At 44.0% G+C, this 26,865-nt stretch overlaps 2 protein-coding genes across 2 annotated transcripts in view; both read left to right on the top strand.

Moving 5' to 3' along the window:
* The window catches only part of CUBN (cubilin), a 269,195-nt gene extending 256,905 nt beyond the window's left edge, over positions 1-12,290 (top strand). Inside the window, exons 63-67 of the mRNA XM_046012645.1 lie at positions 642-789; positions 1,923-2,104; positions 5,220-5,385; positions 7,277-7,512; positions 10,656-12,290. Of these exons, the coding sequence (XP_045868601.1) occupies positions 642-789; positions 1,923-2,104; positions 5,220-5,385; positions 7,277-7,512; positions 10,656-10,763 (840 nt within the window). The 3' untranslated portion in view covers positions 10,764-12,290. The remainder of the gene's footprint in view (positions 1-641; positions 790-1,922; positions 2,105-5,219; positions 5,386-7,276; positions 7,513-10,655) is intronic.
* Positions 12,291-18,161: 5,871 nt separating this feature from the next.
* Positions 18,162-26,865, top strand: part of RSU1 (Ras suppressor protein 1) — a 188,844-nt gene continuing 180,140 nt past the window's right edge. Inside the window, exons 1-2 of the mRNA XM_046013460.1 lie at positions 18,162-18,332; positions 18,582-18,693. Coding sequence (XP_045869416.1) covers positions 18,585-18,693 — 109 coding nt within the window. The 5' untranslated portion in view covers positions 18,162-18,332; positions 18,582-18,584. The remainder of the gene's footprint in view (positions 18,333-18,581; positions 18,694-26,865) is intronic.

Raw genomic sequence — 26,865 nt, 5'->3', positions numbered from 1 at the left:
AGGCGCTGGAGCCCATTAGCCTGCTCTCTTGAGAGGTGAGGAGGGCTGCCCAGGTTTCAGGAAGGGGAAACAGGGACCTCATTGCAGGGAGAGGCTGCCTTGGGGAGAGGGAGAGTCCCAGTGTTGCCAAGTACGGTTAGATGAGCTCCGGTGGGGAGGGCTGGAAGCTGTGCTGCGTAAGGCTTCCAGGGTTCAGGAAAATGGGGAGACCCGGGGAGGGGTGTGGAGCTCGGTCAGCCTAGATGTGCTCAGAGCAACAGCACAGGCCTTTGGCTGTGAAGCTGCATGAGGGGGAAAGGGTCTTGTCCCACATGGTGTCTGTCTCCTGGTTTCAACACAAACTTGGCCTCACCCTCCTGCCCCCACAGGGAGCATGAGATGTTTGTGAATTCCAAGGCCACCCTGAGCCTGGTTCCCCGGGGCTTTGAACACTGTAACTGGTTTCCATGTCTGAATTTTTTTTTTTTAAATGATTTTATTTATTTATTTAGTTGAGAGAGGAAGGAAAGAGAGAGAGTGAGCACAGGCACAGAGGAGGGGCAGATGGAGAGAGAGAAGCAGACTCCCCACTGAGCAGGGAGCCCAACACAGGGCTCTTTTGAAACCCAATCTAGGGTGACGTGGCTTCCGTTTCGTTTCAGGGTCACGTAAATCCAGGACTTCCGGTCTGTGGCGGAAATGCTTCGGTGGCGCCAACGTTCTATTCTTCCGGGAGTACGGCAGTCGTCGTCTTCAAGGCGGAGGTCCTCAGCGCAGACTCCAGCGTGCGTTTCACCTATCAGATTGCAGGTGAGCTCTGAAGCCGCCATTCCCTCTAGAACCCGCTCCCGTGCGTTCCTGCGGGTCCGGTGACGTGAACCACACCCGCCGCGAGAATTTTAACTAGAAGCCGGGCCCCCTTCAGCGGGTTCCTCAAGCTGGTTTCTGAGGAGGTTAAAGCGAATGATGCTAACTGCAATGATCAGAGTGCCAGCGTATTCTTCACAGTTCATGGAGTTAAGTTTATACCCATTGTTTTATTAATTATCCACCTGACTGCATATGGAACTCGCTGTAGGAAGTTATTTTGTAAAAGCCAGGAAGTTCCGAAAGTTCCGAAAGGGTAATTTGAGATATATATATATATATATTTACATTTTTTTATTCATTTATTTGACAGAGAGAGAGATCACAAGTAGGCAGAGAGGCGGGGGCGGGAGGCGGGGAGAGAAGCAGGCTCCCTGCTGAGCAGAGAGCCCGATGTGGGATGTGGGGCGGGATCCCAGGACCCGGAGACCATGACCTGAGCTGAAGGTAGAGGCTTTAACCCACTGAGCCGCCCAGGCGCCCCTGAAAGGGTAATTTGATTATGATCGCGGCTAAGAAGTTTTTTTCCCAGAGGACGTTATTTGATGTTCATTTCCAGCTTGATTGAAACCAAAGCTCCTGTTGATTAAAACAAATGAATAGTAGTATTTTGGGTGGTTTTTACTTATTTTTACGCAAAATGAAAAGAACAGCAGCTTACGGATTCTATCAGAACAAGCAATTCCTCCGAGGATGTAAATGGAAATCCTCAGACAAAAGTCTGTCTTGGGTGCAGAGACTTTTGCCTGCAAAAGACTGGACATCAGCCCAGTCCACTTCATTGTGATGGGAACAGTGCAGAGAATGCTGGAACATCCTTCTTTAAAGGAGGAGGCTCACGTTTCAGATTTCCCATGGGGGTATTATGTTAGGGAAACGCTGCATTACATTTGCTCTCCGTGCCATGCCTTGCTTCCTCTGACCTCACTTATCTCAAAGGGAAGTGCAGGAGCTGGATTAGCTTTTTTCTGAAGTTTGTTCAAATTTAATCATTTTTCTGAATTCTTCCCATCAGGTTGAAAGAGCATAAAATATTGGGAGGCATACATTAATTGTGAATTTTTTTCTTCTCCAAGGTTGCAACAGAGACTATAACAAGGCTTTCGGTCATCTGAAGAGCCCTGGATGGCCAGATAACTATGACAATAACTTGGATTGCACGGTTACCCTCACAGCCCCACAGAACCACACTATTTCCCTCTTCTTTCATTCGTTTGGTATCGAGGATTCCAGTGAATGCACACATGATTTCTTGGAGGTAACATACATTTGGTTATCATATAAGTGAACTATTTAAGGGGCACCTGGGTGGTTCAGTCTGAGCAACTGCCTTTGGCTCAGGTCATGGTCCCGAGGTCCTGGGATCGAGCCTGGCATTGGACTCCCTGCTGAGTGGGGAGTCTGCTTCTCCCTCTCCCTCTGCCTCTTCCCCCAGCTTGTACTCTCTCTTGCTCACTCTTTCTCTCTCTCAAATAAATAAATAAAATCTTTAAAAAAATAAATAACTTATTTATTTGAGAGAGGGGAAAAGCACAAGCACCGGGAGCAGCAGTCAGAGAGAGAGGGAGAAGCAGGCTCCCTGATGAGCAAGGAGCCTGATATGGGACTTGATCCCAGGACCCTGGGATCATGACCTGAGCCAAAGGCAGACACTTAACTGACTGAGTCACCCAGATGCCCACATAATTGAACTATTTAACATGGATCGCTGAAGATTTTTCACCTTTGTCTCTGCTACTTCTAATCATTGATCCCTTTTTTGTTCATAATTTGATCATTATTCTTTCATGCCATAAATATGTACCAAGCATCTTATGGGTCCAGGCACTGGAAATGGAATAGGGAGCAAGACATAGGGCCCCCAGGAGGCTCACAGTTCATAGGAAAGATAGGAAATAGGTCACATACAACAGAGTCAGCATGGTTAGGAGCACCTAATTCAGCCTGGGGACAGAGAAGTTTCCTGAAGGAGGTGATGTGTGGGTTCAGAGGGAACCATCCAGTGTCTGAAAGAAGCAGAACCAAGCTCCGGGCACGCTTGCCCCTCTGTGAGTCCCCAGCCCCACCACAAGAGGACCCCCTCCGTCCTTCCCACTCTGCACAGCCTACAGTGTTGAAGTGAGAACCCTTACACTATTGTTCACAGGAGGAGGCTGTTCTGAATAAGCCCATAACTGAGGCAGATGCTGTGTGGAGCATAGTGCCTACATTTTACCATGAAAACCCCAGAGCTTACTTGCCTGTCCTTTGCATATCCTTTGCAAACTCTTTTGGAAATGTATTCATTCTTAGGCAGTAAACTGTGATGTCCCCGAAGACTTGTATATCCAAAGATGCTGAATTCCTCTATGGATGGAATTTGAATGTAAACCTTCCCAGAGGTGCTCTGAATGGGCTTTGTCTCACATACACAAGAGTTTTCAGTACGGTTTCCACACAGTTTCCTCCTCTACATCTGTTCGCTCGTCTTAATATCTTGGGGAGCTCTCCCCTACACAATTAATCGAAATCCTTTGTTAACGAGTATCCTTAATCCATAGTGTAATGAGTACTTGAAGGAAGCTTGAGTCTTTTATCATGGCAGACCCATGCCATGGTAGGAAGTAGGGAGGGACGGATATAGCAGGGAGGAGAGGAGGAGACGAAGATGAGACTGTTTGCGTCAGCCAGGACAGGGCACGGAACTCAGACCTTTGTGCCTCACCCTTGTGTGAAGTGGAAAGCAGAAGCCAGAGGAGGGGATACAGAGAAAGGACAGAACAATCCCACCCGTTCAGAATTACATCACAGCCACCCTTGGTTCCACCCTGGGCTGAGCGTTGGTGACGGGAGTTATTTTCCTCTAGATGCTGGGACTCGCAGGCTAGCTCTCCAGGGCTGGAGGTGGGATCCCCACCTCCCAGCTGCCCTTCCTATTCCACAGAAGTTGGTTTTGAAAACCCTACAAGCAAAGACAGGAAACCATAAGTGGGGTCGGTAAAGTACAGCCACTTTTGGTGGAAAGACTGGGATGGTTTATTGGCAGCCTTATGCGCCACACTTACCATTCCATTCATGTTAACTATGCCTGGAACAGAAATTTCTTGGTGAGTACTGTGACCAGATTACTACCACACAAAAGCAAAGCTCTGGAGCCCATCTGGAATCTGCATGTGTTTTTCGTGCCTTCACCTCCCTCTTCAGGGTCCTCTAATGGCTCAGAAATGTTTATTGCTCTCATCCCATTCTTCCTGTGCAGAGGAAAATGGAGAGGATGCTAGTTGGAAATGACACCCCACTCTCTCAGAGCAGAGCTTTCTAAAATGGGACGCAGAGGAAAGAGACCCAAAGTTAAGATAGAGTGGTAACAGGTCTGGCCCTCCAGCATTCCTGAATATGGTAGCCATGTCTGTCTGTGGGTGGTTCACTGGCTGCTCCATCCAGTGCAAGGCCACTTAGAAGAATAATCCAAAATGGACCAGAAAGGCACTATCGTCTCCCACTGCCGCTCCATCAACTAAAAAGATCTCACTCTCCGTCAACATTATCCAGTAAGACTAGCCATGGTGCCTCTGAAGAACCTCTGTGACTGAAGACAACAGCACTTAACGAAATGTTAGATGATGAAATTATAGAGGGAACAGAGGAACTTCCAAGAATTTGAATACATGTGTCATTGAAACCACCGTTCATACCTGTTGAGCAGGTTCCAGCTCTGTGATGCCTGGATAACATTTCTTCAGTACTCCTCAGGAGTCCTCCTCAGAGTCAGATGGCTGAGAAGGTGCAGAAGGAGCTCTGAGGACAGAAGGTGGTTGAGTTCCCTGCGGTTACATGTATTTACCCACTGACTCATTTCCTGTTTTCACATGCATCTACTCTAAGTGAATTACAAAGAAAATCTATTCAGCTTCAGGCTATGTTTTTAAAATTACCTAAGAGTCAGATTTTATAGATTTATTGAGTTGTGTCCTTTTCTGATCCCAAAATTCCTTTGGTTTTGAGCTTTATTATACTTTGTACATTGCTTTTTTTCGTTCATAGCCCCTTCATAGCCAAACAATTTTCAGAGGGAAAAAAACAGACACACAGTATAATGAATAAAGCATAACAGAAGTGACTGGAAATGGAGCAGGCAATACCCTCTCCAATCTTTTTGAAATTCACAGATATTTCTGAATTCAAATGCAAATGGTTTTTGATCTACATACTGGATGTTTGTCTCCTTTGCAAGAGAACAGGACTTCTGGGTGTGTTTTCATTCTTAAGAAGACAAAGATTTTCCAAAAGAGGTTGTCATTCAAATTGTCTCATGTGTCAGTGGGGAAGAATGAAAAATCAGAGAAGAAAGGATAATGTGCATAGATACAGTAATTAATGGCTCACTTTTCCAGGTAAGAAATGGAAGTGATAGCAGTTCACCATTGCTTGGCACGTACTGTGGAGCTCTGCTGCCAAACCCCATCTTCTCTCAGAACCATGAACTGTATCTACGGTTTAAGAGTGACAGTGCGACTTCCAGCCGCGGGTATGAAATTCTCTGGACCTCGTCACCCTCTGGTAAGACACCTGCACTTTGTAAAGGAAATTGATGTAGGTGAGGAAAACATAGGGGGTCTAATAAGAAAAGATAATTATAAATGACCATACCGGGACACCTGGGTGGTTGAACGTCTGCCTTCAGCTCATGTCATGATCCCAGGGTCCTGTCACTGAGCCCTGCATCAGGCTCCCTGCTCAGCAGGGAGCCTGCTTCTCCCTCTGCCTAATGCTCCGCCTGCTTGTGCTCTCTTCTCTCTGAAAATTTTTTTTAAAAAGTGATCTTACCTTCTTAGCCATCGGTATACTTGATTTTTCCCAACAAATATAGAGATTTTTAACAATGAAAGTACAGATATCCTTTTAAATTCTACTCTCACTCCTCGTTTCTACATACTGCATGTATTTATATGTATTTACAGACACATATAGATAAACATATCTAGTAATATGTAGAAATATTGGCGTGCATGTATATATACACATAAAACATAGATAAGATACAGATTTTAAAATTTTTTGTAATTTCTGATTTTGTCATATTTTTAAGTTTTGATTAGATCATCAAGGTAGTTCTCCGAGAATTCAGAAAAGCCCACATGTGTACCAAAAGCCAAGTTACTAATACCTACTTGGGTATAAACAAGCAGCTTCTCCCCTTGCAGCACCTATCATTTCTTGGCAGTCCTGGAGGTTAATTGCCTTTTTCAGGGCAGTAAGTAACTTCCTGCATGCGTGGTGGTTGGTAGTTTATCAAATAACTGAAAGAAATTTAAGTCATGTCAATACATTTAACTCAAGAGAGGAGGAATATCCTTATGAGATGTCCCACTTAGGTGTTTAGAAATATCTAAAAACTTCTCCAAATAAGAATGACAAAAATGACTTATTTTCAGTAGACTGAAGGACAAGAAATAATTTAAATCTTGGCAGCTAAAGATGCTTGCAGATGATCTCCAATGCCCTCATTTTACAGGGGAGGAAATAAAACATGAGGTTAATGAGTTTTCCAGAATGCACAGCTAGATTGTGGTAGAAGCAGGACCACACCTCCAGGGGTCACACACCCAGCTCAGCGCCTTTTAATCCTACCGTGCAGTGTTTCTTCCAGCACAGCAGGATATCTGAGTCCCCAGGGTTAGTCCCCTGGTCTAAACTATGACAGTGTTCATATACAAATTAACACTAATACTCACAGAGCTCTGATTCTGAGCATGTCAATCTTGGTACTGTAAGCTTGGGAAAGTCACTTATGTAATAATTCTTGTCAAAACGACAATGCCACGCTCTGGAATTTCACTTTAAAAAAAAAAAGATTTTATTTATTTATTTGACAGACAGAGGTTACAAGTAGGCAGAGAGAGGCAGGCAGAGAGAGAGAGGGGTAAGCAGGCTCCCCACCAAGCAGAGAGCCCGATGTGGGGCTCAATCCCAGGACCCCAGGACCTGAGCCAAAGGCAGAGGCTTAACCCACTGAGCCACCCAGGTGCCCTGGAATTTCACTTTTAACTTTACTTCACTCCCATCATCATCATCAACTGAGGGCATAGGGAGAGCCCTACACAGTCAAAAGTACACAACGACATTCATTAATCATTCATTAATTACTCTCTCCTATAGCTACTTTATCAGGTTCTTTGTTTTCCCATTGTGTTCGCAACCCACTGTTTTCAAAGAAAGGTCCTGGAAGGAGTGGTCCCAACGTCTTGAGATATGAGGAACAGAACCTATGGTGGAGCGAGGGAGAAGGGAGGGATGTAGCCCACAGAAAGACAAGAAAAGGCTTTTCTGCCTCCTCTCTTCTTCCCAAGCGTCTCAGCATTTTGGGAAAATGGTCACCATCTTATTGCCTCACAAGGGTATGGTATCCACTTTTTGTTCAATCAAACATCCTGCCTTGGTTTCCTTGCAGGCTGTGGTGGAACGCTCTATGGGGACAGCGGCTCCTTCACCAGCCCCCGCTATCCGGACACGTACCCAAACCACACTCATTGTGAATGGGCCATCACTGCACCTGCTGGAAGACCTGTCACTGTCAGCTTTTACTTTATCAGCATTGATGATCCCGGAGACTGTATCCAGAACTACCTCATCCTCTATGACGGACCAGATGCTAATTCCCCATCCTCTGGACCATTTTGTGGAGCAGTGAGTAAAACAAACATTTTAAAATTTCCATTTATTATTTTTAAATAATAGCAGCGCACACTTTTAAAGGCAGACACAGGCGAAGTAATAGCACAAACCTTTTACAAATTTCAGCAGCTTCCGGATTTTCCTTTCTATTTGGGGAGCACGTGTGCCACCTAGTGGGAAGTGCGTGAAATTAATAGTACTGGGTCTCAGACCACCCCATCAGAAGGGCTTGTGCCAGTGTTTCCCCCACTCCCCGCACAGACTTCTGGTGCCCACACACACCTGCTGACTCAGAATTTCTGGGACAGGAGCTGCTGTACATTGTCTTTTAAAGCTCCATACGTGATTGCAATGCGCTGCCCAGGGTTGAATGCCTCTATTGTTGTCCCTATGAAGCCAACTATGGACAATTTGGACACCTGGCTCTATTTCATCTACTTCTTGTTGAAAATTGCCAGGATTTTTGGAAAAAATAAAAAGGGAGATTGAAGGTGGGTCTAGTGACTTAGTTTGTTTTTGTAAAGTGCTGATGTCCTGGATCTTCCCTAAACTATCTAGTGAGGATTCTGACAGTGACTCAGTATTTCTTATGTCTGCCCTCATCGTCCTCTCATTTTGTATGAAAGCAGATGCAGGGCTTTCTAGGAAGGGGGACCTTCCTAGGGGGAAGCCCTAGGGGGACCACTGCTGAGAGCATATCTGCTTCCTGCTGTTCTGCTCTTTACTTAGTTAGGCTTGCTAATTAACTGGACAGAAATCTAAAGAGTTGTTTGTTTGTCTGATTTAATTGAGATAAAATTGACATATAACATAATAGTTTCAGGTGTATAGCATAAAATTGGGTTTTTTTGTGAGGAGAACTTTAAAAAAATTTTTTTTATTAACATAGAATGTATTATTTACCCCAGGGGTACGGGTCTGTGATTCATCAGTCTTACATGATTCACAGCACTCACCATAGCACATTCCCTCCCAATGTCCATCACCCACCACTCCATCTCTCCCACCACCCCCACTAGCAACCCTCAGTTTGTTTCCTAAGATTAAGAGTCTCTTATGGTTTGTCTCCCTCTCTGGTTTCATCTTATTTCATTTTTCCCTCCCTTCCCCTATGATCCTCTGTCTTATTTCTCAATTCCTCTTATCAGTGAGATCATACGATTCTCTGATTCACTTATTTCATTTAGCATAATAGTTCCATCCACGACATTGCAAATGGCAAGTTTTCATTTTTTGATGGCTGCATAATATTCCATGGTTTATAGATACCACATCTTCTTTATCCATTCGTCTTTCGATGGACCTCTGGGTTCTTTCCATAGTTTGGCTATTGTGGACATCACTGCTATAGACATTGGGGTGCATGTGCCCCTTTAGGTCCCTACATTTGTGATGATGATGAACTTTTAAGAAATCTACTTGCTCAGCAACTTTCAAATATACACTATAGTGTTACAAAATACATTCTCCTTGATATACAGCACATTCTTTGGACTTAATTATAACTGGGAGTTTGTACCTTTTGGCAGGTACCCTTTATCCATTTCAGCCACTTCCCCCTCTGGCCCCTAGCAGCCACCAGCCTGTTTTCTGTATCTGAGAGTTTGGCTTTGCTTCATTAGATTCCACAAATAAGTGAGATCATGTAGTGTTTATCTTCCTATCTTATTTCATTTAGCATAATGACTTCAAGGACCTTCCATGTTAACACAACTAGCAGGATTTCCTTCTGGATGGCTAGATGATACTCCTTTATTATTATATTATAATATTTTACATATGATATATCTCTCCATTTGGATAGATAGCTTCTACATCTTGGCTATCATAAATAATGCTGTAGTGAACATAGTGGTGCAGATATCTTTTCAAGTTGGCATTTTTGTTTTCTTTGGGTAAATTCCCAGAAGTAGAATTTCTGGGTCATATGGAAGGCCCGTGTTTAACTTTTTCAGAAACCTCCCTAATGTTTTCCACTTGTGGCTGCACCAATTTACATTCCTGCCAACAAAGCATGAGGGTTCCCTTTTCTCCACATCCTTGCCAACACTTGTTATTTTCTTGTATTTTTTATAATAGCCATTCTGACAGGTGTGAAGGGATATTTCATTGTTGTTTTGATTTGGATTTTCTGACGGTTAGTAATGTTGAACATCTTCTCCTGTACTTGTTGGCCATCTGTACATCTTCCCTTGGAAAAATACCCCGTCAGGTCCTTTGCCCATTTCTTAATTGGACTGTTTGTTATTGCTACTAAGTTGTGTGAGTTCTTTATATATTTTGGACGTTAACACCTTATCGGATAAATAAATTGCAAATATTTTCTCCCATTCAGTAGGTTGCCTTTCCATTTTGTCGTTGATTTCCTTTGCTGTACAGGAACTTTTTAGTGTGATGTAGTTCCTCTTGTTTATATTTGCTTTTGTTGTCTTTGCTTTTGGTATCAAGTCCAAAAAGTCATGGCCAAAACCCACGTCAAGGAGCTTACTGCCCGTGTGTTCTTCTAGGAGTTTCATGGTTTCAGGTCTTTACTCATTTTGAATTGATTTTTGTGTGTGGTGTAGTTTCATCCTTTGTATGTGGATATCTATTTTTCATAGTTCATTTATTAAAGACAGAAAGAATATGAAAATAAATCCTAAAAGGAGACTACAGATGTTGACAGCAGGAAGTTGTATACTTTACAGATATGATTGTTTTCGTTGCAAAAATAGGTGTGTGTTCCCATCAGGAAAATTAAAGTTTCAGTAAGAAGTTGAACTGGAAATTCAATTTTTAATGATAATTTCACTGAAGTATAATATTCACAAATGATTCATCTTCTTTAAGTGTACATTCAGTAGTTTCTAGTAGATTCAGAGTTATGTAGCTCACACCACAATCAATTCTAGAACATTTCATTACCCCCAAAAGACACTCTGTATCCACTAGCAGTGAATCCCCATTTCCCCTCTGTCGTCCTCCCCACCACCAATATTCTTTTATAAGGTATCTCTATTAATTCTTAACAGGTTCCTTCTAGAAAAATACGCAGGTTTACTGTAAATTCTATTAATTTCCTTGTGTAGTACTTTCTTACTAGGCTAACGTTTCTAGCAAAATGTTCAAATTTGTGAAATATATAATTTGTTACTTTTTTTTTTTTTCAATTTTAGGACACCAACATAGCTCCCTTTATGGCCTCTTCACATCGGGTCTTCGTAAAATTTCATGCAGAGTATGCAGTACAGCCTTCAGCTTTCCGATTAACTTGGGACAGCTAATGGGGTGATGCAGTGTGTTGGGCCCATCGGACATGACGCTGGACAGACGTCAGGACAGAATCCTCAGACAGCATTCTGCCTGGCCCACTGGGAATAACCTGAACTTTTTCTTTTCACCAAAGTGTGTGTGGAATCAATGTCTGTTTATTGAAAAAAATACAGACTGTATCTTCTTTAGTCTTGGCTGTGCATTTCATCCTCGCTTCTAATGCTTTGAGCTGAACATTTGCTTAAAATCCCTTAAAGAATTGGAAATAGTGATGACATATGTGGTGTCAGTTGTCAAAAGTTAATGACAAAATCACATGCTTTTCCCCGTGAATGTCAAATCAGAGGTAATGAACATTCTTGAATGGTACGCAATGATGCTGCCTTAATTTTTAACTCATCAAAGTTTTGTCTTTCACTAGCAGTTCTATGTAAGTTTCAAGTTGAATTTTTACATTTGGACGAACAATACAAATCCTTCAGACCATGAACTCTGGAGCCACGCTGCCTGAATCTGCATTCTCGTGCTTGTGATTCAGGGCTGCCTTAACTTCTCTATGCTTTCATTTCCAAAAGTCCCACCACTGTCCACTCCTAGCTTCCTAACACAGTCTGTAGAGTCACAATAGCTTAGCCAAGCCTTTATAAAGTTTTCTGAGGCCTTTAACAAAGCAAGAGCATCTATATTAAATAAGCAAAGTCAAGTCTTAATAACAACACGGGACAAAGTGAATGAAAGAATCTGTGTGATGTGTTATTTCATCTTTTGTATACTTGAGTGCCAGAAAGATTATTTCCACGCAGAATACAGAGCCACATAAATAAAATATTCCCATCTTTAAAATTCCTGCCTCCTTAGGGCACCTGGGTGGCTCAGTCATTAAGCATGCTTAATGACTTCAGCTCAGCTGAAGTTCAGGTCATAATCCCAGGGTCCTGGGATTGAGCCCCGTGTCAGGCTCCACTCTCAGTGGGAGTCTGCTTTTCCCTCTCCCTCTGTCTCTTCCCCCCACTCATGCTTGCTTGCTCTCTTTCTCTCTCTCAAATAAATAAAATCTTAAAAGAATAAAATTCCTGCTTTCTTTAATTCTGTGTTATGGGTAGATATATCAACTTTGTAGCTGACTCCCGCTTGGAAAGAATGGTGAATGTGATGACAAGTTCCATCCAACCTACAGGGGCCTGGCAAGCCAGAGCAATGAACAAAAACTCAGGATGAAATTTCATAGGCGGAGATAAAATATTTTGCTCTTGCCTGGAAATGAACCACAAAGGTACAGAAAATGGAGAAAATTTGACAGTAACATATGAAATTATAGGAATTTTCTCTGAAGGCAAGATTAATGCATGCAGCTGTCAAACAGTAAAAGAAGATTTGATCTCAGATTGTATTATTAGCGTAATGGTATCAGTAAGAGTCAATTTCAGTCAGAGAGATGTACTTTCCTAGAAGGCGTATTAGAATACCCAGGTAGATATACCAATTTAAGAAAGCCGTCAATATTTTAGTGTATTTTTAGAATTGGAAAACTTAAAACAGGAATAAAAAGTAATTTTTCCCATTCTGGAGTTTGTTTTCAATTTATGGGTGTTTTCCTTTGCTGTGCAGAACCTCTTTAGTGTAATGTGGTCTTACTTGTTTATTTTAGTTTTTGTTGCCTGTGCTTTTGGTGGCTTATCCAAGAAATCATTGTTAAGGCTGATGTTAAGGACCTTTCCCCTTGTATTTTCTTCTGGCATTTTTACAGTTTCAGTTCTTACATTTAAATCTTTGATCCACTTTGAGTTAATGTTTCTGAGTCATATAGGATAGGGGTTAATTTCATTCTTTTGCATGTGGCTATCCAGTTTTCCTAGTACCATTCATTGAAGAGACTGTCCTTTCCTTACTGTGTGTTTTTGGTACACTTGTCAAAAATTAGTTGCCCATATACATGGGTTTATAGCTGGGCTCTCTGTTCTGTTCAACTGATCTATGTGCCTGTTTTTATGCCAATAGCATGCTGTTTTGATTATAGTGGTTCTGTAATATAGCTTCAACTCAGGAAGTGTGATGCCCCCAGCTTTGCTCTTTTTTATCAAAATTGCTTTGGCTATGCAGAATCTTTTCTGGTTTCAAACTAATTTGGGGATTGTTTTTTTTATTTTTAAGAAAAACGCCATTGGACTTTTTATTGGGATTGGTTTGAATCTATAGATTGCTTCAGGTAGCATATCCATTTTCACAATATTAATTCTTCCAATCCAAGAACCTGTGATGTCTTTCCATCTATTTGTGTCTTCTTCAATCTTTTTTTTTAATCACTGTCTTACAGTTTTCAGTTGGTTAGATTTATTCCTAGGTATTTTTATTGTTTTTGATGCAATTATAATGGGGATTACTTTTTAATTTCTCTTTCAGATAGTTCATGGTTAGTGAATAGAAATGCAACTGATTTCTTTTTTTTTTTTTAAAGATTTTTTTAATTTATTTGACAGACAGAGATCACAGGTAGGCAGAGAGGCAGCCAGAGAGAAAGGAAGGGAAGCAGGCTCCCTGCTGAGCAGAGAGCCCGATGCGGGGCTCGATCCCAGGACCCTGGGATCATGACCTTAGCCGAAGGCAGAGGCTTTAACCCACTGAGCCACCTAGGCACCCCAGAAATGCAACTGATTTCTATACGTTGATTTTGTATCCTGTTACTTTACCGAATTCATTTATTAGTTCTAACAGTTTTTTTTTTTTCTTTCTTAGTGGAATCTTTAGAGTTTTTTTTACATATAAGGTCATGTCATCTCTCACTAATAAGACCCAATTCATTTCCTCTGGTTCTGCTTTAATTTAATTCACTCATTTATATATGTGTGTTGAATATTTCCAATGTGGCATGTGGTAAGTGCACCAAGGATAAATTGGTGGACGTGACAGCCATACATCAACCGATGTCTTCCTCCTTAAAAAAAATCCTAGGGCCATCTTGCCTGGTTTCTGAGGCAAAATTCTCAATTTCCTTATCTGAGGAAATTTATATTAAGCTAGCTTCTCCAATCTAATGGCTAAGTGATAATGTCCTTGCTCCCAAACAGCATCATCAGGAACTCTGTTCTGAGTGATCACCCCTGGGCAGAGCTAACAATCAACTAGTTCACATCGGTACAGATGTCTTGGTCATTCAATATTGACATACGCCAAAATGCTGCTTTCAGGCCATAAGTGGAATCCAGAAAGCTACAATGTAAAATGAATGTGTTTGAGGGGTGGGTGAGGGGAAGTCTTACTTGGAAGTTAACGGAAAATGATATTCCACATGGGTCTGAAGGAATACAAAGAAGCACAAATATAAAGGAAGGGAAGTTATTCCTTTTCACTGCTGATCACATTCTGAGCTGAGAAAGTCTCATGGTCACCTTCTAAGCCCATCCCATTCCAGGTGAGCATGGCAACTTTAGACATTGATTCGGGAAGAGTAGGGTGGGGGCAAGAGACAAACTCCAATACCATCTTGTTCCTCCAGCCTCTGCATGATCTGGCAACCAAAGGGCTAATGCTTGCTACCTGGTTCAGTTCTCTTGGAAGTACCTATCCCCAGCTGCTCATAGTCTGGGAACCCAGGATGGGGGACAGCCAGGCTTCCATCTACCCGACCTCTCTCTCCTCTGATTCTGTCTCCCTAAACAACTGAACCTTAGCAGGAAGAACAAATCTCATCCTTTTGGTCTTGAAGGGTTAGTATAGCCATTACTGGCCAGAGTAATGGCCTTGGGATATACCCTTCGGATAGCTCAGCCAGAGGCCACCACAGGCTCTCTCTGAACCCATGGAATATTAGGTACTCCAGACATTCTTCTGAAGAATGTTCTAGGGCATGGTTGGGGCCAATGACAGTTTGGGCCCAGGAGATGCTGGGGATATAGGTTCTAGTTGTCATAATTTTCTGTTTCATTTCAACTCCATTTAATGGACAGAATTTAAAAAAAATCTGCCACCTACTTACCAAGGGAATTCTAATGATATTAATTGTATTAAGAAAAGTTAGAGCTAATATCTTTTTAAGATTTATCCTATGTCAGGTGTCATTCTCATATATTACTCACTGAAATAGAATACTAAGAACCATCACCCCCACAAGGTATGAAAACATATAAAACTTGAGTGACAGAGCTCTGATTCTAACCTTGACAACCACCCAAGAGTGTGCCTTCCATTCAGCCTGAAGGACTAGGTATGAACTTATGAAATATGACTTATCAAATATGTCAAATTATTATTATAAACTATTTTCATAGACCTATCAAAGCTATTTAAAAAGATTGACACCTGCCATAAGACCTAGAAAAATGTTTTAATATAATTGCTGTCAGTTTAGTAAAAACTTAGAGATAAAACAACAGCATCAAAAATAATGGGAAAAGACTTTTTATTATTGGTATTACCACAGATCACCCCATGACTATCAATTTAAAGAGAGAAATTATTGGAAGAAAAATGATATGATAACTACTGGATATTTGATGAAAATTTGCTTTTCAAATTTCAATTCAGTAACCAATTGTAAATTTATATACAGCTTGGGGAATAAGAAGACATTTTTTTAAAATTAATGATACATGCGATTTATGTAAGTTTACTTAATTTACTTTAATTGTCATAATCTGGTATGTCTTGTGTGGACCAGGCCTCTTCCACACTCTTTGACTGGCCTGCTCCGTGGACTGGGGCTGGGCATAGTACATTTCTTCTAACGGGAAGCATTACAGCAGAGACTGTACATAAGCACAGAGCCCTTGGCAGTGAAGCTGTGGAAGCGATTTAAGCTCTAATAAATATTAACTTGTGCATGCAGGACTGGCTGCATAATTTGCAGGGCCCAGAGCAAAAGGAAAATTCACGGCCCCTTGTTCCAAATTTATTAAACATTTCAAGATGGTGACAGCAGAGCCTTAAGCCAAGCACTCAGCCCTGTTAAGCATGGAATTTGTGTTACTGCACAGGTCACATACCCAGGAAGCTGGCCCCGTTTCTATGTTATAAAAGTCTGGAACTTAAGGACACGTTTTATTAAGAATTGTACTGGCAACAGTGAAGAGATCAAGAGGAGAATGATAAAGAAATGAAAATAAATTTCTGGAAAACAGGAAGTGAATGAAAGCATGCTGACAAATGAAACAGGAGTGGCGGTTGGGGGAGGGGAGAAATTGCAGCCTAAAGCAATTTCAAGAAAGATATGCAGCAGAATTGGGAATGGGCTTTCCAGGCATTATCTGGATCTGGGGTAGGCAGGTGCAGTGTGAGGAGATGAAACCCAAAGTCCAAGAACTGTATTAGTTGGTGCTTGCAATTGGTGAATGGCAAAAGTAGCCTAGCAACTCCAAGTAGGCATAAAACTGGGATCTCATCTCCAAAGAAATTTAACCAATAGCCCAAGGAAAATTAAATGCTGACCTAGGAGGGAAACAAATACACATCACAAATAGAAGAGGATAAAAACCACACTGGCTATCTAGAAAATTCAGATCAGATCTTCATGATTGAATATGAAAAACCAACAAAGACTCACCAGACAGGAAGAATTACAGCAGTATGGATGGGAAAGAATTAGATAAAGTAACAGAAAAGAGCAAAAGGAACACAATTTTGCCAAAAGAAGAGATATTTAAAAATTGTTATCCTCAGAGATATTTGAGAACAGTGCACTCATAAAACAAAAGCCTGGCCCATTAAACAAGAAAGAGGTCTTAGGAAGTATTTTTGGTTAATAGCCAAAACTGCTTTTTAAAATTTTAATAGAAGTTTTGGAAGATAACATCGATATATCTCCCAAAACATTCAGAAGATAAATATGTGAGGGGGGAAATGATAACTAAAAGAAATTGTCCTAGGAGGCTGCCATCTGCCTAACAGATTTCCTGAACATGCTTAAATCAGAGAAAATGGCAATAAAGAAATTTCGAAGAAATAGCAGAAACAATTTCCAGAGAGGAAGTGAGAAATGATCTTCCGCGGAAAAAGGGCCAAATGGGTGCTAAACAGATTAAATTTAAAAAGACTCCCAACTGGAGATATTATGGTGATATTTCAGAACATGGTAAATAAAAGATCACAAATGCTTCACAAGGGAAAACAACAGTTCTCCACAAAGACCTGAGGAGGTAAGACACATTTCTGGGCATCAACATTGGAAGTATAGGTCAGTGGAACTATGCCTTTGAGATGGAAAAGAAACTGATACCGAACCTAAAATTCCATGCTCGGCAAATTCTAAAGGTGTGGGCAAAATAAGGACATTATTAAACATACAGCTACTCAAAATTTGTGCCTCCTGTACCCCGTTTTAGAGAGGTTTACTTGAGCGAATAGTCCAACAAGATGTATACAAGAAAGGTCAGTTTAAACTAAGGAACCAAGTGAAAGAAACCACAGATCACCTCTCAGCTGGAAGAGCAGGAAAAATTAGTGTAAGAGCAGAAAATTAGTAGGTTCTTAAAGTCTTCAAGAAGAATTCATTGACGGGGTGCCTGGGGAACGAGGTGGGCTAAGCAGATGTCATCAGCTCCGGTCACGATCTTAGGGTCCTGGGATCCAGCCTCCAGGCTGGCTCCCTACTGAGTGGGGAGTCGGCTTCTCCCTTTGCCTCTCCCCCATGCTTGTGCATGCTCTCTCTCAAATAAATCAATAAAATCTTTAAAAAAGGAAATCACTGAATTTCAAGCAACAGAGAGGAATGAAAAGCTGTATGCTCTTAGAGATAAGGAAAAGAAGGTACAAGAAGAAAAAGAAAAGTTAGAAAGTCTAGTGAAAAAAAAACCAACAATGAGAATTGTACAAAAAATTCATCACTCAATAGAAAGCAAACTAAAATATGGCATAATTTTGAGTGCAGTATGAGAAAAGAAAAGTCGTTTATCTGTGGGTATTCCCCTTCACGGGACACAGAGGTCCGCGACTCCCCGCTGGGTGCCGGGAATACAGACTATGCAGTTCTTGTATTCGAGCAGCTCATAATGCAGCGAGAGGCACGACTGTAGGGACCGGACTCAGGACAGCAACTTCTGAACACTGAACCACAATTAAAGAAGCAGCACACAGAGGAAACTTCTCCCGTTCCCAGTTCCCAAATTCAGCTCCAACCCTCTCACTCCGCTGCCGCGTCCCAAACTTTCCCGCTTCCGCCCACAACTTTCCGCGCTTCGTCCCATGAACTGAGCCTGCGCGAACAGTAGAGCGCTTGCGCCAAGCCCAGTCCTCTCCCAATGACAAACTCTAGCGCATTTCAGGGGGACGCCCAAACCTCGAGGGGGCGGAGTCTCGATGGCATATGACGGATCTGATTGGTCGCCTGCGGGTACACATTACTTTTTGGGCGGAGCCTCACCCTAGGGCCACGTCTAGCGAACTGTTCTCCTAATTTGGGAAGGGTCAGGCGCCGGCAGGGCGTGGAGCTGAGAGCCGTAGGGTGTGCGCCTGCGCCGAACTCCGGGCTAGGGCGTGTTCCTCGTTCCGGTTCGCGTTTTGCGCTGACCGAGTGCACCTCCTGCCACTGAAGTGTACCCTGCGGAAACCCGTGCTTCCCTCGCCCAACCTGTTAGGTGCTGTCCTCCGCGGTGAGTGTGTGTGGCATCGCACTGGGGTTCGCCTCTCTGCGCGCCACCGTTGTGGTGTCGGGCGCCACCCACTCCCCTGCCCCGCCCCGCCGTCCCTCCCCCTTTCCCTGCCTCCCGACCCTGCCCGCCGATGCCCACCCTCCAAGTCTGGGGGAAAACTGGACACTGCCACCCCGGGGCGTCTCTCCTTTCTATTCCTGCACACTCCTGGCCGTCGCCCACGTGCTTTGTTGTTGTCGTTTGATACAGAACATGTCCAAGTCTTTGAAAAAGTTGGTGGAGGAGAGCCGGGAAAAGAACCAGCCGGAAGTGGACATGAGTGACCGGGGCATCTCCAACATGCTGGATGTCAACGGCTTGTGTAAGTTCTGGGGCTGGGCCTTTCCCTTGCAGCACCTGGAGAGTTTATAAGTTTTTCAAGTGGCTGGAGAGGTTATAATGATTTACATCCCACGCCCGGCTTGTAAGCATCGCCTGTCTAGAGAGAGAGAGGGAGCGCGAGCGAGAGCAAGCTTCGCTCAGAAAGTTTGCAATTAGGGTATGTTTGGTCCCGACTGGAAGACGAACCTGAGTTTCCAGGGTAAGAATCACACAGTTGTTACTGGACCTCACTGTTGTCTGTGCAAGTTGTTGGCATTTGGGTGGTTTTCCCATATAGTTTACTGAATACCCACTTTATTTGAAACTGAAAATCACTTTTGAATCATGCTTCCTTTCTCCTAATACAGTCTTCGACCCTTGAACAATTGCCACACAAAAGTTCTGTGATAACTTCTTAATGCCTGGAGTATGTTAAACCTTTCTTGGCTCCTTACCCTTTTCTGGCTCTTCTCTCCTTAGTTAAGTCTTTTACCTCCTCCTTGTGCTACTGTGATGTCTCCCTAACTTGGCCTCTTACCTCTGGTTTTGCTGACCCTGTGGTTTATTCACTGCATTGCTTTCTAGTGTTACTTTTCTGCAACATGTCTTACTGTGTAACTCCTGTAAACTAGAAATTGCAGCTTAGATGTTTTTGGGGGCCAGGTGAGGATGGTCATGAACTTCACAATAGGTATCCTGTCAGAAGAGGGGCAGCTGCTACTCCTGCTTCTCACATCCAAACAATTGTTACCACCTGGGATTGGCCTCATGTTGCCATAGTTATTGTTAAGAAGCCAGGAATCCAGATTTTGATATGAAATTTCCCAAGGTTTAGACATTGGCAACTAATTCCAATTATCGAAACATACTTTACAGGAGAAATAAAACACTTCTTCAGGCCGAATGTGGCTTCAGTTTGGACCTTCTCCCTTAAGCCCTTCTGGTTGTTCATTGCCAACAATAGCGCCCCAAGTTCTTTGGTGTGATGTGCAGAGCCTTTCGGAATCTGACCAAAACCTACCTTTGTTCCGATCCCTTCCATGCCTTTGTTGTCCCCCTGCCATACTGAACGGACTGCCCTCCTTGAACCAGCACTCACTGTTTTGGTCCTTGTGCCGCAGCAGTATTGTTTGCTTTCCTCTCCTCTTGCCCCCAGATCCTCTCACTTACCTGTCAGAAGTCAGCCCAGACGCCGTAGCCTGTGTGGAGCCTTCTCTGTCAGTGTCAAGTGACAGTCATTCTCTCCGCTGTGAAGTTGGATTTGTCTTGTTTCGTGGCTCTTGTTATATGGGATTGCGATGATTGTGATGTGTTCTTAATCTAGATGTGTCTCATCCACATTGGAGAATGGGGGGAATATTACTGTGCATCCCTCCTATTTGCCTTCTTTATAGTGTCTGGAACACAGTAAGTGCTCCGAAATGTTGGATGGATGAAGGAGAGCCTGATGAATTAGGCCTGAGGTTTAAGGAGATCCAGACAAGGACGTGACATTAGAGAAGGAGGGGAGATGTCCGGGGTGACCCTAAAAGATGGTGCATTGCTCGTTAGGCATGGAGAGAGCAGAGTCACATTTACTGTGAACCCTTGGTTTGTACCCAGGACAGATTGGAGTGGGGCTCTCGATACATCTCTGCTAAAGGACAGGGGATGAGAAGTCCTAGGCAGTCTGCATTCAGTAATCCTTCGGAGGATTCCTGCCACTGAGCTTTAGCTTTTGTGCCCGTGAGCATCTCAGCCTCTGAGTTGACCTTTCTCAAGTGGTGATGGCTTCTTGCGGGCGGCAACAGAGCTGCCGTGTCTGGGACCGAACTGGCCATTGCAGATCTGGATGTGTGCTTGTGTTGCTCCTTCCTGGCTCTGCCTAGGTCATGGTGAGCCTTGGGCTCATGCTGTTGTCAAGGCTGGGGAGCGCAAGCAGGGGGCCCGGCTCCGCTGTACCTTTGGCCCCATGGCTCTCTCCTGCTCAGTGCTGTGGAGGAACTTCGTAGCCTTCGGCCGTGAAGAGGATTCTGTATGTGATATTTGTAAGTGGGGAGGGCGGCACAGCTATTTTGGTTCACTTGTATTATCTGTTTGAAGCCTTGCCTTGTACCAAAGAAGAAAAGATAGCCACTTGCTTCCTGAAAAAGATGTTTCCGGTGTTGTATTAGGTGGTGAAAAGCAAGATCTTTCTTCTGTTCTCCCAGAGAAGTAGCGCGAGGAAGAACAAGGCTGACTCTTGAGGAGTTCTGTGGAAGTGAATTTGGAGATTCGACCTTCTCCAGCCTCTGTGGTGTGTTTAGACCCAAAGAATGGCTGCTTTCTGCCTTGCCTCCCTGACCTCTGGACTTGTGGAGCCTGGAAGGTTCCAGGATGCCTTCAGAAGCCGATTCCTAAGCTGGGGCTCATTTATTGGTAGTGCACATAATGCTTCCTGGATCTATTTTAATATCTTATAAAAGTATTTGACATGGTTGCATGAACTGTGACGTAAGACTTCCCTTGTTTCTTTACTAGTACAGTTTTAACTGTAATCACGAGGTTTTGTGTCTTAACATGAAGAGTAAACACGGGGCAATTCATTCGCGTGGACAAAGAATGGTTATTGTGTCTTACCCCTCCTTCGTTATCCTTACTTTGTTGAGTTTCTCAAAAGATAAGAATTAAGTTTTGAAAATAAGAATGGGAGTTTTGTTCTTAGGCTAAGCACGTGAATTGTCTGTCTTTCTGCTTGGGAGAATTGTGTTATATACATGCAACACTTTACTTCCTCGAAGACAGTAAATGGCTTTGAAAAAATGTTTTCAGGGGCTCAGGTACCAAAAGCTTTCTGATGGGTATAACTTCATAGGCTGGAGACAGATACCAGACAGATTCTAGAGTTTTCCGTTGAGCCAGATTCTGGATATGGTCAGACTCTGCCACCCACTCCCTCCCACCAGGAGGCAGTGCTTAGCTGTGGAGCCTTGGAGTTGCATAGGCTGGACTCAGACTCACCATCTTCTGCGTAGTGCTGTGTAACTTCAGAGAAGCTGCTTAACCTTTCTGAGCCTCGAGTCCTCTTCGGCACATGGAAATGTTAAGTTCCCACGTGTTAGGACTGGATCAGCGCTAAGGGCGACTGATGCTGTCGAGCGCTTAGCACTGAGCCTGGTACTGTGTGGGCACTGCTGAATGTTAGCTCTGACAGGAACATCCAGGCAGAGCCCAGGAAGCCTCGGGTGGAACTGGTTCCCACGTGGTCGGTGGACAGGACCTAGGAGAGCGTGGTGAATGTGACTGGGTCTGGCCTTTGTGTCCTATGTTCATGTTTACTCTGGTGGCTTAATCCATCCTGGAGCGTTGGGCACTTTTGCCTAGGATTCTTAAAGATTTAGATTGCCGTTTCTTTGAAATTACCCCCTGATTTGGTTTTCCTTCCTATTCCCCCCCCACCAACATGGCGTGAAATCCGCACCCGCCTTCTCCTTAGCACTTCCAAGAGTAATGGTGGCAATTTTGTTCTCTTTATCGACGAGATCTCACAGAGGAGCTCTGCCGGCTGCCACTGTCCTCAACGACATGATGAAGCTGCCTTCGAAGGCTCCTGTAATCCGCTTCCCGGGCGCAGAGAATCCCATTAGCAGCCGGGGAGACTTTTTTCATTTCTTTTATTTAAGTCTTTTGTGATTTTTTTTTTTTTTTAATCTCCTCAAGTTTATTGGTCAAACCTTTATCAGGTTTTGGTTGTGCATGTTTTTTTTTTTTTTCTTTTTTTCAGATGAGACTAAAATATCTTTCAGATATATTACAGAAAAGAAAAATAACCTGCCTTCGAGGCCGAGGCTGTGTTCTTGCTAAAGGACCACGTAAATAAAATAATCAACCGTAATCATGGGTGTTCTGGAAGGGCTGTTTCAAAAGCGCCGTTAAACCTGGAAGGGGTCCGCCTGTTAGGAGTTTCTGTCCATGCGGGCTGTCTCTGGGGAAAGGTGAAGGAGCTGGGAGGACCACGTCCTGTTAGCTGTAATCTTTAGTAAGACGTTTCCTTTTCTATTTTTCTAAGGTGTTTGGACATGGCCACCCTTACGGTTTTGAACCTGGGGTATCTTGGCTGGGGAGGCCCTTTTCCCTTTTCTCCCCAGACAGCCTCCTCCATCCCCTGTCAGTTAGCGCTTGTTGAAGGAAGGAATGACCTGCCCATCCACATGGTTCCAGTCTTGGGTCACCTCCTCCGAGAAGCTCCCCCGGGGCTAATTTTAACCCAACTGTCTGTCAGCCTGGTGTAAGTAGCTCTTCCGGGCCTGTGGTGCACACCTGTTTACCTCTCTGCTTCTCGAAAGTTCACTGAAGAAGGACTGCTCTCAGTTAAGAGTTGGGGTGAGCTAGGCTAGAAAGCGTAGCGGAGAGGGGACGTAGCCGCAAGCTCCCCTTCGCAGGCCCCTCTCTCCCCAACTCTCCAGAGGGAAAGCCCCTTACAACCAGCAGGAACAGGATACCAACTGCTCCGAGTTCTAGTTTTGACGTCAGGACAGTGTAAGCACTGAAAAGGCCTCCCCCAGATAGGAAATAAACTACGAACGATGGTGACCCCTTTGGTGTGACAACTAATAACGAGCTTTCACTATTTTTTAGTCACTTGACATTTCAGCCATGGCCTTTTTTTGGGTAAGCAGCTGTTTTTTCTTTCTAGCTGTGTAACCTTGCGCAAGTCACGTAACTTCTCACGTTTCTTATCTATAAAACCGGACTAATAAAATTAGCTCCCTCAAAGAATTGCTCTGCGTTGTCCTCTGTCAGGTAGCTGGGATGGCATCTGGCCTGTCTCCGTCCACTGGGGCTCCTGTAACAGGACCACAGACTGGGTGGCTTCCAAGCAACAGAAGTATTTTTTACAGTTCTGGAGGCCAGAAGTCCAAGATCAAGGCACAGGCAGGTTCAGTATTCAGTGGGAATTCACTTCCTGGCTCATAGGCTGCTATGTCCTCAGCGTCCTCACAAGGTGAAAAGGTAAGGGACCTCTCTCGTTTTGTTTTTTTTTTTTTTTTAAAGATTTTATTTATTTATTTGACAAAGAGACACAATGAGAGAGGGAACACAAGCAGGGCCAGTAGGAATGGGAGAAGCAGGCTTCCTGCTGGGCAGGGAGCTGATGTGAGGGTGGATCCCACTATCCCAGAACCCTGGGCTCATGACTTCAGCGGAAGGCAGAAGTTTAAGGACTGAGCCACTCAGGCTCCCCTCAGGTGTCTTTTATAAGGACAGTAATCCTATTCCTAAGGGTTCCACCCTTAGGATCTAATTACCTCCCAGAGCCCCTCCTAATACCATCACAGTTGAGAGTTAGGTTTCAGTATATGACAAACTTTCATTCAGCAGCATGACACATATTAGTCTTAATATGCACTATTACAGGTATTTTAAAAATCTTCAGAATTCTCAGTAATGGGGCTTTTTCCAGTGGCCTTGTCTCTCTGATTACATCTGGGCACCCAGTGCCTCACTCCTCACCTACTTGACAATTCTCAGGAAGTTAGATGGGCATGTCTGGTGTGACAGGGCCAGCAGGAAAACAGTGGCCTCACATGGCAAATTCTGAGCCCTGGACAACGTGGGTGGTGGCTGGGAAGGCAGCAGAGGGCATTTCATAGGATTTCCGTTGTGATGCCCTTGTGGCTCTTGAGAACCAGAGTCCTTAAAAAATGTTAGCCATTTTTTCAACTAGTAAGTGAAATACCATATATACTCCAATAGCCATTTTTTTGAATTTATTATCATTTTTTTTCCAGGATGGGTGCTATCCAAGCCAAGTCTCTCTGGGAGTTTACTACATAGGGAATCTTTACATTGTCCGTTGATAGGTTAACATTTGCTACGTTAAGAAAACTGTAAGCTGTTTAATGAATCCGATGTAGTTAGATTTTTATCGTCAGAAGCTGTAACACCCCCTGCTTTGCTGTTATTGCCAGCCCTTCATTGTGACAATCCATACTGGAGTTGGTATGGATAATAGTCACATCCTGCCTTTCCATAAATTTACATAAACCCGCTTCAAAGAAATTTGATCTCGATATATGAGATCCACTGTTCCCAAGCAAAAACTAGAGATGATTTCTTTGCATTGCCTTCACTTCCTCGAATAGCAAGTTTGCATAGGCTTATTTTTTATTTTTTATTTATTTATTTGACAGACAGATCACAAGTAGGAAGAGAGGCAGGCAGAGAGAGAGAGGGAAGCAGGCTCCCTGCCGAGCAGAGAGCCTGATGCGGGGCTCTATCCCAGGACCCTGGGATCGTGACCCGAACTGAAGGCAGAGGCTTTAACCCACTGAACCACCCAGGCACCCCTGTGTTTTATTTTTTAAAGCAAAAGAGCATAATATAGGTGTGGCCAAGGAGCAGTCCAGGGAGAGCAAGGGCCTGGCCGGCAGGGGTCAGTGTTAAGCCTCTGTTTTGCTCTGAGCTTCTTCGGGAACTTCCCTGCGGGTCTCCTGCCCCAAGTGTGCAGTGACCTGGGCACTTGCTTCCCTTCTCATGCCCCCTCCTTTAGGTGGAGCTCGCCCCTTTTACAGCACTTTGCGCATGAAGCTCCCGGTCAAAGAAACCTTGTCTCTGTTAGGTTCCGTGCGACCTGGCATATCTTTAGTGCAGACAGGTTTCATAATGGCCTGCTGGAGGCCCAGGGGTTTCTGGATGGAGAGCTCTGACTGGCAGTGGGTTTGCCCCGGGGAAACAGGAGGGAGAAATGGAATCTGCAGGGCCCCCCTCGGACAGGGCAGATGTCTCCAGAGTGGGAGGCTTGTGAACGAGATCTCTGAACTGGTATTTTGGATTTGAGGTGTTGGTAAGCCAGGAAGACCCGGGAAGGGGTAACATTCTCTACTTCATCAGTCTGCTAGGGGCTTCCATACAAAACACCGCAGATGGGAGGGTGGCGGGCGGTGGTCCTTAAAGAACTGGCATTTACTTCCCAGTGCTGGAGGCTGGGAGGCCCAGGACCACGGCGTCGCAGGTCTGCCTTCTCCTGAGGCCCCTCCCCTGGGCTCTCCCGGTGTCCTCACGTGGTCTTTCCCCCGTGGACCCTTGGCCATGGTGTTCCTCTGCCTGTCCACGTCCCTCTCTGCAGAAGGACACCTGTCGCTTGGATTACAGCCCATTCTAATGGCTTCATTTTAACCGTATCACCTCATTACAAGTCTTGTCTCCACATTGGGTCGCATCCCGAGACACTGGGGGTTGGGGTTCAGCCTACAGAGTTTAGGGGGCCATGGGTCAACTTATAGCATCTCATGAGGGGTTCTGGATGATCTCTGCTTGAATCCTTGGGGGCTTGGTGATTCCTGCTTATGGGTTTATAACATCACCCTTTGGAGCACATGTGAGTTGTCCCTGGTTTACAGGGTGGGGAGCAGAAAGCTCTCTAGAGCCCCAAGCATCACACGGGTAGTGGTGGAGTCGGGAGTTCACACTGAACTCTGGCGGACACTTCTGTTCCATACACTGTGCCGTGTTCTTTGCACCCCCGAAGTGCGACGGGGGCTGGCTCGGATGTGAAAGACTGGTGATTTGGGGGGCTGACTAGGGCCACAGGCCTGACCTCAAGGCCTTCAGTTTGAGAATTCTTTAAAAACACTGCACTATGCAAATAAAAGTGTCCCCCGGCCAGCCCTGCCGGCTTGGAAACATAGGTTTATCAGGCTACTGCAGAACTTTAATGGTTGAAGAAAACACTAGAAACAACTTACTCTTATCTGTCAGTGTGACCCTCCTCCTTTCCTTATGGTTTTCTGAAAAACCATTATTTTAACTGAATTTAATGAAAAGATGTGAGATCTCTTTATACCGTGTAGGAATTTGTTTTTTCTCTCCTCAACTAGAACTTTAGCTGAAAACACTGTGAAGTATGGTGCTGCAGAGATTCTGTTGGGAAAATACTGGTTCTTGGAATAAACCTGAATTGTGTGAAGTGTTAACTTTAGTCATCTACCTGTACTTCATGAAGAACCTTTTCCTTTACTGTATTTCTCTTCATATCTGTTAGTTATTTCTCTGGACTGAGAATGATTTACAGTTATACAGCTCAACTGAGTCTGATGAAAGGCACACATCGCACTGGGTGACTGCGAAGGCGTCTTGGCCTCTCAGACCAGAGATGGTAACGTGCTCTGCAGCCACAGCATACAGATGATTGTTTTGCAAATGCTCATAAAGT

The sequence above is a fragment of the Meles meles genome, chromosome 7 (genome assembly GCF_922984935.1).
Source record: "Meles meles chromosome 7, mMelMel3.1 paternal haplotype, whole genome shotgun sequence".
NCBI classification, from domain to species: Eukaryota; Metazoa; Chordata; class Mammalia; order Carnivora; family Mustelidae; genus Meles; species Meles meles.
The sequence above is the reverse complement of the archived record's forward strand: the minus strand, read 5'-3'. Positions and strand labels throughout refer to the sequence as shown.